Source organism: Choloepus didactylus, chromosome 11 (genome assembly GCF_015220235.1).
Source record: "Choloepus didactylus isolate mChoDid1 chromosome 11, mChoDid1.pri, whole genome shotgun sequence".
NCBI lineage: Eukaryota > Metazoa > Chordata > Mammalia > Pilosa > Megalonychidae > Choloepus > Choloepus didactylus.
In genome coordinates this window covers 69,706,868-69,724,450 of record NC_051317.1, presented here as the reverse complement: position 1 = coordinate 69,724,450, position 17,583 = coordinate 69,706,868, and the positions used below count along the sequence as shown (strand labels likewise).

Sequence of the window (17,583 nt, the reverse complement as noted above, 5' to 3'; positions counted from 1 at the left end):
TTTATTTCCAGGTGTGCCTTTAATGTTGGCTGGAATAGATAATGTATCTCACTTGGTAGGCTTTCATTTCCCAGCTAAAGTAGAACAAGCCATATGGTACTTAACTAGATATGCAACAGGTTATAAATTCGTGGTAAATAATAAACCAGCCTTGTAAATTCAACAGCCTGGTTAGCCAGGAGAGAATTGGCATGGTGAGTACACAAGTATAGAAGTGTATTGAAGATATATTTGGGGCATGGAATTAAAATCATGTTTTGGACTTAACAGTTTATGCCCATTACAGAGGAGCTTGGTCACCTTGATCTAGAGTGTTTAACAACCCAGAATAACAAGAAAGATGCTTTATGGTAATGTGCTTACTTTAAGGCTTTATTATAGAACATCTAGGAACCAATGCAGACATACAGCGTGCAAGTGCTGGGAATAATGTTAGGCATCATTTAAAGTTCAACTTTCATATTTCAGAGATGAAATGACCTTAAGAGACTCTCATAAGAACACAGTGCTGGACGATGTTAGAATTGAAATCAGAATCTAGGTCTCCTGACTCCAGATCCAGTACTCTCTTGTCTCCTTGTTTTTTAACTATTGAAATCAGTTAAATATGGAGTATTAGAATGATCTGGACAATAATCTAACTTTTTAATAAAATATTGGTGTCAATAAATTACTGTTCTCTAATACCATACCCACTTTTCTTTAATGAGGGACATTCTGTCTAAAAGATCAGGGCCTTATTTCAATTGTAGTTCTTAACTTTTTGAATACAGATTTAAGTTTTGGGAAAGAGCTGTCCATGCCAAGAAGATATTTTGGATTTGGTATGTTGATCAGTTTTATTTACAGGAGGTTTCAGTCATCCTTGTGAATGAAGGTCTTGAAGTTAGGACTGGCCCTGCTTTTCTTGTCATGACTGGATGCTGAAATTCAGTTTGTTGAACAAAACAAAACAAAACAAAACTGGAACTAAATTATGCTCACCATAAATGATTGTGATCAGCAGATCTAGGGAAAAAAAGTAAATGAAGCTTGCTGTGTCTCTGCTGTTTCTACCAAGGAAAGGGCCATTTGATAGTAGTGCTCAAAATATAGCCGAGAATGTGATTAATATGTTTGAATTGCACCAACACTTAAAAAGCTAGTTTTAGAAATTGAATTGCAGATGAAGAGAGAGGTATTTTGTTTTGAGGCATATTTATTTTTGCATTTTATGTCTACCTTTCTTATATTAAATTAGGGAAAACAAAGATGACATTTTAATTTAGTTAATGAAATAAATAGGATTCTACTTTGTTTACTTCTCTAGAAATGAAAACGTATGAAGGAACATTTAAAAGATGAAGTAAAGAGAGCTCTTATGATACTGCACATGCTGCACTATTTTAAATTTTGGGATTATTGAGTCTTTCACGTGCTGTATTTGAGTCACAATCTCTGTTAGATTTAGCAGCCATTAGCTGTGTTCTGGAAATGCTCGAGTTTAACTCTATTCTGTTTTGCAGTTTATGTGTTAAATACTGTGTTCTCACATTATAAAAAGCTCCAAGGATGATTTAACAGCCCCAAATCGAAGGAAACAGTCTTAAAGAATAACATTTTAAAGTTTTAGTTGGCATCACAAATAGGCAATTTTTCTGTGGTTGTAAAACCCAACACCAACTTTATTTCTCTCCCTGTTTTCTCTCTTAACTCTCGTCATTTAAAAATGTTCCTAATTTAATTCTATTAATTATATCATGTCTCCTTGTTTTCCTTGAGGTATGTGATAATGGTGTAATTTTTTTCTTACTATTATAGATAAGGCTGGTGCTTTGAATGAACCTCTTAGAAGTATTCTAATTTTCTTAGGTAGATGTACTTAATTATTTCTCTGCTACAGTTCTAATGAAATTTCCTTTTAGAAAAAGATATGAAAAATATAATTTGGATATTTATAATACTGCCTGAATGTTTTTAACTCACATGTTAGTGAAGATTGGCTTTTTCAGTCAAATAAGAAGTGTTAGCAAAATATAAGGGTGGACTAGACTGTTTGGATTGGATATTAAAAACAATGGAAATGAAAATAATGCTTATCATAAATTGCTTTTAAGTTTGTTTAAAAAATAATTCTTCCACTTTACAGAAACTGTTGGGATAGTCTAAGAAGTAATGCACCTACTTTATTTGGATCAATATATTCTATTAATTTGGCTGCTAGTCATTGGTTTAATAAAATTGAATTATTTGATGTAAAGATTTTATTCTAAGGAGTTCAAACTGATTCATCCATTATCCTTCTCGTCCCATGTTTTTACTTGAAACATTGTAGGAAGGAAGGACTGTTTTTTGTTTCCCACCCCTCACCCCCAAAGGACTGTTTTTATTTGTAATGAGGGACAGTAGGTTAAAAGTGATTATCTCCTCCTCTAAGGTTGGGCAGCAAGCAGAGAGAGGAAGATTCTTTTTAAGTATCTCTGTCACATAATAGTCGTTGTGCTGGTGGTTAGCTAAACTGTTTTATGCTTATGTTTTTAAAAACATTAGGCCAGATATTATTTTATAGCATTACCTTTGATCCCTGCTGAATTTCATTAGGTTAATATTGGCCCATTTTGTTTTCATAACCAGTAGAGACCATTTTCTCTCTTCATTATATTAGCTATACTTTCTGGCCTTTTATCATTCTTAAATATAAATACACTATTTCATTTTTACTTATTTTGTTCCAGAACTGTTGTAAGGTAGCTTGCAATATATAGAAAATATACATGATAACATCACTTAAAAGTAGGGTTGTCAGAAGAAACAAAGCAATGGTAGGGCCGTAAAAGGGAGCTAGGGTTGGGACTAAAAATCATACTATAATGACAAACATGATTGATCTGTAAGATGCCAAATAAAAAATAAAGTGGTCATTTATGTAGTTAATAGTGTATATAATTTAAAAGGACCCTGATGATCAGGTGAAGTACAACTATTCTTGCTATTAAGAGCAGATAGGATTTTCTCTCAAGCATACTGTTCTAATTGCAAGAAAGAGCTCATTTGATGGCAAGAAAAAGAAACTGACTCAAGCTAAGTTAACTGTAGGATAAAGATATTTGTTTGCTCCAGGGGTGTATTATTATTGGAGCATTTAAAAGAGTTATTAGACTTTCTGAATATTATTTTTCTCAGTCATGAGCCTGAGATTGTCTTCTCTGACCAAGACAGGATTGCATCAGTTCAGAATTGCCAGTTGCACCTGTGTCTACACTTAAGGCCTTGATAAAGATGTTGATTGGAATAGGACCAAAGAGATCAGCCCATTAGAAAAGGAGTTTCTCCTCTAATCTGGGTCCTAGCTTACAGCTGGAAGATGGCGGGGCGGGGCAGGGATGTCTGTGGATGAATCTCCTAAAATCTGTGAGTGTTTTTATGTGCAAAGACATTTTTTTTGTATGAATAGACTGTGTAGTTTTCATCTGATTCTTGGTGTTCCCTCCAAAGTTAAAAAAAACATAGCCCTGGAGACTTCTGAGGGTTTGTCAAGACATCAGATACTTTAGTGGTTCTTCAAGTAGTTGTTAATGACTTATCTGTTCTTTGTTTAACCCATCTGAACAGACCTGTTGTCTATTTTCTTGGTTGTTATATCTAGTAGGTGCTTAGTACGTGCTTGTTTGTTTAGAATGTATGAATCTAAATCACATTTTTCTGTTCTGTCTATGAAATTCTTATGTGAGGGACTTTGTCAGTTGCTTTTTGAAATCAAACACTGTGTGCTTTTTTCCTGGGCTACCTTTGTGGTAACCTGATCCGCAAATTAGAGAAGTTCATTTGGCTTGTTGATTTGAGGGGGGAGGGCCACCTGTTCTGGTGTCTAATATTGTTCTTTTCTCTGTTTATGGCTTTACAGACTGACTTTAATAAACAATTTAGATTATTTATTAATAATCTAAATTTTTAATTAATAATCTGTTTTAGAATACTGTTAGGAATCGAGTTCCCTGGTCTAAAATTTCCATAACCCTATCTTACTCCTCATTTTGTAAACGAGTATTTTTGCCTCTCTCCGAGTATTGACAACTCTGCCATTTTTCACTTGACTGTGATTCTGTGATCATAACTTGAAGTTCTTTAAGAATTCTGGGATATAATTTTTGTGGGCCTCCGGCTAGAATTACTTTAGAGAATCTGGGTGTCTCTTCTTGAAATTCATTTTCTCCTTGACCGTTTTCATTCTACTCTTTTCTCCCTCATGGGGAGGCAGGAGACAAATGGATTGAGCTACTCGATTTTTTCCTGTCTGCTGTCCCAAGCAGTAGCAATTATCATTCCCAAATTCTCCATCAGCAACTATAAAATTATCCTAGAAACCCCCTTTCATCATCTTTAGCAGTTTGGATGAACCTCATCTCCATGTCAATCTCATTTGTACCTTTTGGTATACCTAAGATTTAATGTGACTTCCATTTTCCGCAGGTCATACGTGTCTCTCTTTTGTATGAGCCCTTTTGAAATTTGAGGTAAACACATAGCTATCCATGTTATACTTGCTATACATATTTCTTTGCATACCATTCTCTTCATCATCAAAATTACCTGTTTTTATATTGTCAGAATGGAGATTTTGAGAGCCTCAAATCCCTCATAAACCCAGTTGTCCTTTAGAGTTTCTGACCATCTGATTCTGCTTATTTTTTCTCCAAACTTTTTGAAACATGTTTTTCTTGAAAGACCAGGATATATATTTCTACATATGCCCAGTATTCACTTCCTGGTCTACTACAAACTCTAATTTTCCATTGTCACTTTCTCTCAAGATTTCCATCATTTCTACTTTACCAAGCAGTTTATCCTTATTGGCTAGAAATCCAGCACCATGGTTTCCCTCACTGTTTCATTCTGAAAGAAATTGTCAGAAGGCAATGCAAGATTTATCAGCAGAATATCTGCTGAAACAGATGTCTCTCGGCATATTATCTTATTTCTGAGGCAATGGTGTCATTTCTATTAAAAATATATCCTCTACATCTTTTGCTTTGGAGTAGTCTGATAATATGGCCATCAGTGTGGTTTTATTTCTCTTTCTTAACTCACTTTAAATATTCTTTACCATATTTCAGCCCTAGAGGTCTGTGACTTCCCAGGCATGTGCATGTTTTCTTGACATAGAATGTTGTTTTGTCACTTATTTTCATTGAACATTGTAGAATGTTTGCTACTTTATTCCAGCATGAGATCCAGTCTATTAGGTTTCAATAATGACTATGCAATCATATTTACCACCCTTTTTAAGATGGCAAATTCACATTGATAGCCACTCATCGTTTCAGTCTTTGTGCATTTCTCTGTAGACATCCAAGACCATTAATGTATTCATTCCTGCCCTTTAGCTTTCATGTCATTTTCTCCTATATTTTTGTACTGGTCATAGTAACCTTTAGTATGAAACTTAAGAAAATATTCACCACCTGTCCCCCTTTGGATTTTTGAGAAGGATGCCCTACATCCTGACTTCTTTTTTTTTTTTTTTTTTTCTGTCTCCTCCTACAGCTTCTACTGATTTCTTTTTTTATCTTCATTTTATTGAGATATATTCACATACCACGCAGTCATACAAAACAAATCGTACATTCGATTGTTCACAGTACCATTACATAGTTGTACATTCATCACCTAAATCAATCCCTGACACCTTCATTAGCACACACACAAAAATAACAAGAATAATAATTAAAGTGAAAAAGAGCAATTGAAATAAAAAAGAACACTGGGTACCTTTGTCTGTTTGTTTGTTTGTTTCCTTCCCCTATTTTTCTACTCATCCATCCATAAACTAGACAAAGTGGAGTGTGGTCCTTATGGCTTTCCCAATCCCATTGTCACCCCTCATAAGCTACATTATTATACAGTTGTCTTCGAGATTCATGGGTTCTGGGTTGTAGTTTGATAGTTTCAGGTATCCACCACCAGCTACCCCAATTCTTTAGAACCTAAAAAGGGTTGTCTAAATTGTGCGTAAGAGTGCCCACCAGAGTGACCTCTCGGCTCCTTTTGGAATCTCTCTGCCACTGAAGCTTATTTCATTTCCTTTCACATCCCCCTTTTGGTCAAGAAGATGTTCTCCGTCCCACGATGCCAGGTCTACATTCCTCCCCGGGAGTCATATTCCACGTTGCCAGGGAGATTCACTCCCCTGAGTGCATCCTGACTTCTTTTCTCTGCATTTCCTCTTCATCTTACCCATCTGCTGGGTTTAAATAGCATCATGATCACCTTTACATCTAACTTGTAACTTTTTCTGTTTTTACTCATTGCCTTCGTCTTCCTTTTTTCATTTTCTTTTCTTTTCTTTTTTTTTTTTTTTTTTTTCAGTCTTTCACTGCTTTTTGCTAATTTGGGACTACTTAGTGTTTTATGATTCTAAACATTAGTGTTTGTAATCTGATTTTTTATTTCTTGATAAAAGAAGAATGTTCATTCTAAACTTTTTTGAAAGTCAAAATGACTCAGAAAAAATCTGGAATGTGATTCTTCCCATTCCTCCCACAACAGCCTTTACTTGTTATTGCACACAAATATTTGCAGATGTTTAGCATTTTTCACTACCAACCTTCAGGGTCTGACCCATTTTTGTGGTTATAATGGATTGAGGTTGTCACTAAAATAAAATAAAAAATAAGAAACTTATTGCCTTGCAGCTCCTCTGTTCCCTTACCTGAGATATAAATAATGTTTGCCAAGTAAAAACAAAAACATTGTCACTAAGGGATGAGTTCTTATCCTTCTCCAAGCTTTAAAATAAAACTTTTCAGAATTATGAAGTAGGTAGGTTGCAGGGTAGAGAAAGCAACCTTTTAAAACAAGGTTCAAATCAATAACAATTAACATTTCCTAGCCTCTGTTTTCCTGCTAATGACTGAAGACAAGTACTAATTAGAGAAACCTCAAGTGTCTGGATTTCTAGTGCTCCAGATGGTGCTGCATGAGAACTATACATAGTGCCAGGGAGAAGTCTGTGTTGTTTTTAGCTTCCTTTCCTTCATCTTGATCTTGTCTGAGGACCCTTAAATATGTCCATGGCTTTGCACTGAGGTTTTTTATTTGTCCTTTGTTCTCTATCTTACCCACTTTTAATTTCAGGAGGTGCATTCTGCCATCTTTAGTGAGTGCTCTTGTGATCTTTTATTTTTACTTTTTCCTTAACAAGCTCATCTTACTCATCTTTTTTCTTTCAGTTATCCGTTGACTCTTACCTATGTCCTTGCCTGATCTCACTGGACTTCTTTTCCCCATTGGTTCTTTCTCACTGCTCTTTCACAAGAGGATATAAAACTGGCACAGAAGCCTTCAAATTCCTTCAGCAACTAGCATTAAGATAGTTCTGTCTCTTCAGCTTTTTTAACTCTTTTCACAGATTGTCTGAAAACATATGTTTTCTTCTTTTGGTTTGTACTTCAAATATTTTCTTTCTTTGCCATTAACTCTGCTAACCAACTCTCAGGAAGCTTTGATTTTGCATAGAAATTTTCAGTATTGTTGAGTGTTGATATTGTTTTGACAAATGCTACATAGGCATTTTCTGCAATATGAAAATCATTCATATTAGGATGACAAAGCATGGAACTGATTATGTTCAACTTCTTGCTTTTCATTAGAGTTGTGTTACTAGGACACGTTCATTCACTCTCTTTGTTGTGAAATGCGTGAAAATCATGATGTAATTGCCTTCAGTAATGAAGCTTTGCCTTGATTTGGTCTATTTTGTTGAAACTTTTCTTTGGTGTAACTAGACTAAAATAGTGATTGGTTATCATCAACTTTTCTAGTTTAAGAGATGAGTACTACTTTTTTTCCCCTCTGTTATGTTCTTTCTCCTTACTGAAGGGTAAAGGCCGAGGGTCCAGTTGGGAGGTTGCTGTAATACTTAAAGCAGGAGAAGGGAGGACTGGAACTTCTGGAGCAGCATTAAGGGTAGAGAATAATTCAGATTATCTTCGAACACCCAGGCAAAGGGTTTTCTTAATTTATTTCATAATGCTGTACTTGTTTTTATGGTTCAGAAACCATAGTGTTTCTCACAATCTCTATTTTGTTTTTAGCATGCTCTCCTTGGTACATTTCTAACTAATTGTGGAATTTATCAGATCCCCCACTTATGTATTCCCTAATTTGGGAAATAACTTATTTGGTGTCTCCTGTACATTTTAAAAAATAACGTTTGTAGGTATTCCCCCCTTGACTATAAAAGTAAAAGAAAAACAAAACTAACTGTACTGTCACCCAGCAATAACAATTGTTAGCAATTCAGTGCATTTTCTTTCAGTCGTTCCTAGGTATAGAAATAATTGTTTCTGCCTAAGTGCATGCCCATAAATATTTGCTTATATATATGCTTCTCTATTTACTTATACAAATCTTGCTTTATAATGAAATATTAATTTGTGGGTACTTCCTGGTATCATTAAATATTATGAAAACATGATATTGATTTCTCATGTGGGTGCATCAGTATTTATTTGACCATTCCCTTATTGTTGGTCACTCCGGTTGTTTCCAACTCCTCATTATAAAAGAATGCTGTGGTTAATATTCTCATGAGTATATATATATATCTTTATATATATATCTTTGGGATATGGATTGATGTATAAACAAATTTTTAAAGGCAGGAACTTCTCAGAAGGCTTGAATTGAATGTGAGCCCTAATGGCTGAAAGTTCCAACAATTCTTAGCTGCTCTGCATTCTTACCTCCACCTCCCGTTCACCTGGCCACTGCCTCAGGTAGAGAATACCTGAGCACAGAGAGGTTGGAGGGTTAGGATGAAGAACGCAGTGCTGAGGGGTCCCCCCCGCCTCTCCCTCCCTCACCCTCATTTGCAGGGGACATGCATCTCCACTCACTTCCGTTTGGATGCCCACATGTGTACTTCCTTTCCTTGGACATTTTTGTTTAATTTTGGCCAAGATCTTTTTGTTTATTAAGGAAGATAGCTATCCCCCATAGGTTTTTGTTTTTTTTTTTTGTTTGTTTTGTTTCATTTTAAACAATTTGGGAGTGTTATGCAATAACTAAAATCCTGTAATCCCTGATATTCTTTCATTGTAGGGGGAGTCTGGTGAGTGCTTTTAGTAGCAGAGTAGCATAAGGAGGGCTATCTCAGAAACTTCAGAAACTTCTGGTGGGTCCAGTTGATACTTTAGGTGAGAAGTTGAATACACCTCTCCTTTACAGGTCAAGTCATTGAAGCAAATAATTATTTGCTTTGAGTATGTTATCTATCAAGTTGAGCACTCATAATCTTCAAGATAATCTCTTTTAGTATCAGAAAGTTAACTCTTTGACCACAATTTTACTTTAATTTTCCTTGATCCTTGTCATCCTGAGTTTTTTATGTTCATGTAAAAAATATATATATATTTTTATTATTTTTATTTTTTTTACAAATTCTAATTTAGCAGGCTGACTTGGGGCATTTTGTATTTCTATAAAATGCCCAAATGCTCTGTGAATGACTGTAATTCTAACTAAATTGAGTATTTCTAGTTATTAGTTAATAGTTCCCTTTTGAAATTTCTATAATGAGATTAATTATCTGTCTTTAAGTAAAATTATTTCAGCAATTGCAGTTCTATCATGATCCTAGGAAGCTAACAACAGAAATAATTAAAAACTGTTACAAATAGCTTTTGTATCTATATTTAAAGAGCTCTTCAATTGACCAAGCAGATGTTGTTACGGATTTGTGTCTTTGATATGATAAATTTCCCATTAATTTTGAAAATCTGGGTGTGAGGAATGTGCTTTCAAGTTTTGTGCAGTTGAGCTGCAGTTTGTGAAAGTTCATGCAGCTGTACTGACAATGCACTTGACAAATTTATAACTGAGACTTTTAGACAGAGACTAAATTCTGTATCTTTATGTTCTCTATATTTTATGTTCAGAGACTTGTATTTGAATTTCCTCCCTTTTATGGATCCGAAAGGGTATGATACATATTTCATACATATATGCATTCGCACACACAAATACACTATGTGTATATATATAGTGTGTGTGTGTGTGTGTGTGTGTGTGTGTGTGTATGGCATATCCATTACATTGCATATTCATCCTAAGTTGGAGGTAAAGATAAACATGCTCCACTTTTTTTAAAAAAATAAAAAATAATAAATTTAACCTTTCATTATCTGGTCAAAAATTTTTCTTTTTTTCTGTCCAGGTTGAAGAAATTGTGGATATTGGATCATTTGCCCCAGAGGAGATCCATATTCCTAAGATTTATGTTCATCGTCTTATAAAAGGAGAAAAATATGAGAAAAGAATTGAGGTAATTGACTTAGCTTCTTTTTCTGTATTTATGGATCTAATTACCAGAGATATGTGTCTCTGGGGCCATTCTAGATGATACAGCATGGGAGATGAGCAGGAAGTCTTGCTCTGGATCTCAGTAATAGCTTCTCACTCACCCATTATGTGGGGACATGGTTATCAAATCAGTGACTGTGTCTGTGTTACTGTCCAGGCCGGCAGTTCCTTGTGTTCATAAGGTATATATCACCAAGCCATGTGACTTTCTAGATTGTGTCTGCCAGACTTCTGCATGGTTTTGGCTGGTTGTCTTAGAGGTGGAGAAGAATAGTCAGATCTTGGTGACTTTACTCCTGTTGGATTCTTAGTTTCATTGTTTAGGCATGTCTATCTTGAAGTTACTTGGCACTTTTGTAGAGAGCAAAAAAAGCATCATTTCTCAGTAGCTTTGGGCGGCTGGAGGTGTGAAGTTGTGGCAAGGATTGGGTACCAGGAGCACTGAAAGTGTTCCAAGGCTACTGAAAGGATGGAGAATGATCAGCTGGGCTAGAAGTGCTATCAAGATTCAAAGGTGTCCAAGGATCAGCAACAGAATTGACAGGTTTTAGGTATTAGAGCATATCATGTTATCAGAGATACCCACCCATTTTCCTGTAGACATTAAACAGAAAGACATTATTCAGGCCAAAACTAATGTCAGGGGGCTAGGGAGAAAGGATGGGGCATTTACAAACAGGAACCACAATCAGTGTCAAGGAGATTTAGTAATAGAAACAGTTTCCTGCCTGGTTTCTGGATTTGCCATGATTCCTGTGATGCACTCATAGCAAGACCTGTCTAGACTCTGCAGGTGGAAATAGGCAATTGGCAGTAGCAGCACCTGGTGAACTCATTCTGACAGCCCTGCGAAAATAGTTTCCCTAGGTCTCATCCTTTTGCTTTGTTTTGGTTCAATCCCTGAGTACCTGAGAAGAATTCAGTTGCAGGAGTCCTAAGAGTAACAGTAGCAGCAGTCAATGTGATAGTGACAGGGAGCGTATTTGATTCAAAGAGACGGAATGGGCATTTCTTCTTCAAACAAATCTGGCTTCTTTCATATACTTCCTAAAGAATTATTTCTGTCATCGTGTGTCACCCAAGGTATTTTGTTTTAAAACGCTCCATTGTATTGCAGATTGCCTCATGGTAGAATGGGAATTTTTTTTGTCCAGTAAAATTTTGTATTTTAGTAGTGACAAAATACAAGGCTTACCTTCAACCAAAAAGCATTTATTTCTGTTTATTTTAAAGCGTTTGTCAGTCCGGAAAGAAGGGGACGGAAAAACCGAATCTGGTAAACCTGGAGATAATGTAAGAGAACGTATCATCAAGCGAGCAGCTCTTGAATTTGAGGATGGCATGTATGGTATCCTTAATCTTCTGGGACTCGGCAAAGCCATAGCCCTCAGTTTTTCCATATCGATCAAGCTACTAGGCCTCCTGCATAGTCATTCATTTATGTGTGCTCCATGGTAACTTGTAAAGCAACTGATGAATTTTTACAAAATGTGGGATATAACCCAAATATATCAAGATATATAAAATTGGAATTATAATCTGTTGGTCTTCTTGAAACAAAAAAGGCAATCAACAGTTTGCTGAGCTATTTTCAAATATACAGTAGATTTCAGTTGAATTTGGTATTTGGCTAGAGGTTATTGAGAAAAGAGATTACCCCAAATGAGGGTCAAATCTCAAATGTACTAGTTGTAACCATTATTATCCCTATAATCTGATATTTGCATTCTCATTGAAAGGTAAGATCCACCTCCTCAACAGCCTCCCTGCTTTACCTTGGCAAAGATCCCTTAAGTGTACCCTTTTATGTCTTGTATCTTGTAAGGGTTTTCAATGAATGATTCAAATTTTGCTTCAGCTACTTTGACAGAAAAGAGGAAGAGATAATTCAGTATGGTTAGTTTTTAGATTCTGAATGCATTTAAATATCAGTGAGTATGCCATTTTGTGAATTCTCAATATATCAAACACTGAAATGTGTAATACAAAGAATACATCCAAATATAAATAGTATACGGAAACATAAGTATTTGTCGAAGGGGGAATACAGAGAAGTCAAACCTAAAAGGCAAGGACAGGTGAAACTAGAACATGACAAGTGTATCCATTCTGTGAGCTTCCTGTGGTCCATGAATATCATCTTTCAGACTGTGGTCTTGACTGGGAGAGCTCTCTTTTCCTCCTTTCTTTTTACCTCACCACCTCACTTTTCTTTATTTTTTCAGTTTGTACCTTGTGTTATGATGAGAATTCTTGTAACGGAAGAAAATATAAAATTGCCTCCTCTTCCAACTTCTTCATCAGTAAGATAGAGTCAACCAAATTGGCTTAGCAAGTGAAAGCCAGTCACTGTGGTTTCTGCTCAACCTCAGCCAAATGATAATTAAACCCTGACAGTATAACACTAATTTTAGATAATAAGTCTTTTCAGTGTTCATTTTTCACTGTTATTGTATTGACTGTGAAATACATTTGCAAATCACTTCATGCAAATGGTCTTTCAATATTTTCTACCTTTTTTTTTTTAACTCTTTTTAATCCAGCGGCCATAGGCTTTCCTCTCCCTCACGTTTGACTCATTTAAAAGTATTAAAAACCTGAAAAAATTATAGAATATGATGAAAGAGTTGAGGTATTAGGCTTATCATTTGGTTTGCTCTTACTGAAAATACTTACTCATAATGAGATTAATATCTCAATGTGTTCTGTGCATCCCTATGAGAAATGAAGTACAGATAACACTACACTTGATTGTGATTTGGTGAGAGGTGACCCAAGTAATTATCATCATAATTTCCTGGACTTACTTTATTCACAAGGAGTGACCTGGTTCATTGAGTCATACTAGCAGCCTTTGTAGTTTATACCATGGTGGCATATACAAATTATATTTTTCTTGGCCTTGATTTATAAAGATTTCACTGTTATTAGAATGTCATCAAAGTGTCGTGTTTTGTGCACTAATTCCGGTGAGGTCTGTGGTACCCTGTGGTAATGGATCACAGTGGATAGCAGTTACAGATAGTGTGACAAATTCTGATCTGGTTGGCCTGCTAGTATTGAGAGAGTGCTGAACCCACACCACTGCATCAAATGAGGGTTGACCCTACTTTGTCATCTTAGGAAAGAATTTTCAGCACCCTCAGTTAGCAATTTGATGCTTTAATTAATAAAACTACTTTTTATATCAGCTCAATTTAATTTGCTTTTTTGGTCTTAGAGAAGGTTTTTTAGTAAGAAGATTCTTGCTAAAGAATATCAGAGTGGTACCAGAGTGACCCAAAGGAATCAGTACACTTTTAGATATACTTTGGTAATGTCAGAAAACTTTCTATGAATTTAAAAGTGGTAGCTCTTTTTTAAAATTATTAAATCATGATTATTTCAGAGGGAGTTTGACTAGTGAAAATAGTTTTTAAACCAAGGACAAGCCCTGTTTGATAATACATCAGCTCATTGATGAAAATAAAATGTCTTAATGAAAAAGTGAATTCATTGGCTAGTCTGTTGAAGCCACTTTGATATCTTCTGGAAAAGCGAATTGTTATTGAAAATGTTATGACTCATTAGAGATTTTCATTTCAAAAATTACAAGATAGTGCCCAGAGGGTGATTGAAAAAATGTCTTCAGTTCCTATATTCAAACTATTGTTTGGATTTATGTAGGTAGAAGGCTTTTGGCATAATCTCTCTACCTTTTATTTGCTGGACCTTAACATCTTTTCTCCCAGCTAATTTGGGCATAGGTATCCCTCTTCTGGCCAGCAACTATATCAGCCCAAATATGACTGTTCATCTTCAAAGTGAAAATGGAATCCTGGGTTTGGTAAGATAGAAATTAAAGTTTGATTTCTTCAGTCTTGACGGAGAAAGGTATTCCATATAGTGAAATTTTCTGATGACTGAGGCAATTGTTAGCTTGAAGTTACCAACCCTATTTTTCTTTCTTTCATCATTATAATAAAATATTTAATTTTTCCCTTAAATTGGTGGTAACAGTGAATGCATAGTGTTGTATTTTATGCAGAGAACAGTAGTTTCCTGACTATATGAACTTTCTGACCCCTCCCTCCCTCCCCTTGCCCCTGTCCTGTCAGCCTGTCAACAGTCCTTTTTCTTATTGTATCCACTTTGGAGAGACCTCACAGTTTAGTTTTTAGCTGACTATTTCTAACTCTTCTGTGGTTGGACAAGATAATGGAGATTGCTAACAATTCTATGTTAAATAAAAATCAGCAAGGCTCTGAATGAGAGTCTGAAGAGTAGGTGTTTGTTTTAGGACAAGAACTTTTTTGACAGTTGATTAATTTAAAAAGTTTTAGAAGTTCTTCTCATCTAAATTTTGTTTGGGAATTGTTGTCCAAAAGGGTAGAGTTTTCTCTTTGATGAGCTCAATATTTTCATAGAATTAGGGTAAAAATTAATAAATACTCTTGCTTCCTGTATGACATTGTTTATTTTAACTTTTAACTATGGCAGGAATTATTTAAAGTTTGCCAATTTATAATATTCATCATCTTTTATTGTTTCTCAGTATATCTCAGCTGTTAATGCAATAAAAACTGAACATATGAAAAATGTTTATCCAGTATTTAAGAAATAAGTAATGATCATGGACATATAGCTGATATTGATTGAGACAGTAATCATGAACATTTTCAAAGACACAAAAGTGATATGTGTCTGGATAAAAGTAGATTCATATTAAAGTCAAAAATTTTTAATGTACCTTAGAGATTATCTAGAATGACCAAATCCTTCATTTTGCAGACAGGGAAATAAGTTTACATGAATTACAGAGGGTCAGGGTTAAAGGAAAATTTATATAGTTTTACAACATTGTCTGCCAATTCAGTTTATGTGTAGGATAAATTTGTGATCTCTCTTTAGAAAGTATATAAAAATTTCACAGCCAGTATTTCCTGTACTATCTTCATTTTTGGTTTGGTTTTATGCCTTTTCTTTGCCCTTTTTCCTTTTACTCCCTTGTTATTTAATATATATTATATTATGAAACTACTGGCTCCATTCAAGTAATTAAAAATGCCTTACAAAAATATATACAAAATTTAAAAATCCACCTGAGAGTAACTGGGCAACAAGAAAATAAGGATACCAAAATTTAGATGAAGTGACAGATAAGGTTAGATTTCCAAATTCTGACCTTTAGGTCTAGCATTACAGAAAGCTGAAACTTTGCCTCCCTGGCTCCTTCTAGCCAAATAATGCAACCATTTAGTGCTTATTCACTGATAACTACCAGAAGGGCTTATGAATAACATTGGCTGTATAATAGGTACTAAATAATTACTTTTTATTTATTGAACTTTAATAACCTAACATTTCTTTCATATTTTGCTAATTTTTAGAAAATATTTTTCATTTGCCCAATTAAAATTATTAGTGTGGAAAAGACTAATCAATATGTGAAATAAAGCCATGAAAACATAGGAATTATTTTAAAAGCTTTACACCAAATCTTTTGGTGATAATTTCCTAGGGTTTTTAGGGAAGTTATTTATTTTAGTTTTAGTATGTGATTCATTGAAAAACTTCTTTTACCAATTAAATGTTTACTTTATTTGACAGGGCCCATATCCATTAGAAAATGAAGTTGATGCAGATCTAATCAATGCAGGTAAACTCACTCATTATATATTTTTCCCAGTGGCTTCCTTTGCTATCAATTTAGTTCTATGCCACATAATATTAAATATTTGGGCTTGATTCTTTCTCTTTTCTGAGGAGTGATCCCTGTATGTTTCCTTGAGGAGGGTAGATAAGCCTTCCAGGTTCCAGTCTGCCTGTCCTGCCTGCTGGAAGTCTCTTCTCATTCAGTACCTATTAAGATAAAGGACAAAATGCTGGTGGGAACAGATTTAATGGCATAAGCTTTGATGAGTCAATCACTCAGGGTCCTGGCTGTAAATAGTATTCTCAGTCAAAGAAGGGACTGTTTACAAGGGTGGGTACAGGATTAAGGGAAACCAGGAAGGCATGGTAGAATATTAAAGGGAGCTATTATTACCTCTAGGTCAAAAGGGGCCAGTGTAGCAAGAGCTCTGAACTTTGGTAGAGGAATACAGCCAACTCACAGCAGCCTGAGCGGAGAAGTGGGTTCTCCTCTGCTGGATTTCTTGCTCACACCTCCCACTTACCAATCCCAAGTTGAAACAGGGCAACCCATTGACCAATCCCAAGTTGAAACAGGTCAGCCTTCTCAGGATAGAGAATGGTGGCAAAAAGAAGAGATCATCACGCTGGGGTTTTTGTTATAGATGACATTTACAGTTTTCTTGTCCCCACTGAAGTGGGAGAGCACCCTCCTAAGATACAAGGTTGCCAAAGAGGTGCCCTGCCACTAAGTGTGATGCAGGGATATGAGCAATACAGAGTTTGTTTGAGTTAGATCTTCTATCCTTGTCTTTTCCTTCTGTTCCTGCATTCATATGCTTTGCCTTTTATTAGACATATTTTTGACTGGGACACAGAGTCACATATGAAGTCTAGGTGAAGACCAGGTCAGACCTCTTGGCCATCATCACCGCCTAAAGCTGCTGCCCACTTTGGGGCTATAGATTATCCTTAATCAGGCTGCCTTTACAAAGTTCATTTTTATGTTCTCACATGATTTTCTGCACCCTTCTTTTACTCTTATTCACTCCACCCCTGCAAAAGTATTATTCTTACTTCAAATTTAAAAATAGAATGTGTAAATCTCAGAAGAGAAGTAATATGAGCTGAACATAAAGGCCAGCTGCCAAGTAGAATTGGTATTTGATTCTTAGAATTTTGGAAAGTGAAACAGCTTCTTGTTAAATAGTTGAATTAGTTAACACAACTCAACTCTGAAAGGCCCACTGTGATAATGCAATGACATTTAACCAAGGCTGTAATTTAATTGTGCTGTACCCTTTAGCAATAGCTCATTGATCTGTGAAAATATTTGCTGCTTGGTTTAATTAATTTATAATGCTAAGCAAGTTATTTGCAAAATGAATAACTCCATTTTCCAGATTTCAGGCTTGAGTTCATAAAACCCACTTTCCTTGGAAAAGTAGTTAATCTTTTCAGTGAAATGTTAGACAGTAGGCATTTATGATTCTACTGAGATTAAAAGTAATTCAGTCCTAATGGAGCCACCAGTTTTATATTTCAGATCTCTGAAAAACCACATATAATCTTAATTTATAAAACAAGAATTCATTGTTTATGGGAAACAAAGCTGCAAATTGGTTTAAT

General features: G+C 35.2%; 1 protein-coding gene across 1 annotated transcript in view; it reads left to right on the top strand.

The window, feature by feature from the left end:
- Positions 1–17,583, top strand: part of OXCT1 (3-oxoacid CoA-transferase 1) — a 176,244-nt gene that overhangs the window by 67,418 nt on the left and 91,243 nt on the right. Inside the window, 4 exon segments of the mRNA XM_037798944.1 lie at positions 10,196–10,303; positions 11,575–11,689; positions 14,073–14,167; positions 15,931–15,979. Coding sequence (XP_037654872.1) covers positions 10,196–10,303; positions 11,575–11,689; positions 14,073–14,167; positions 15,931–15,979 — 367 coding nt within the window.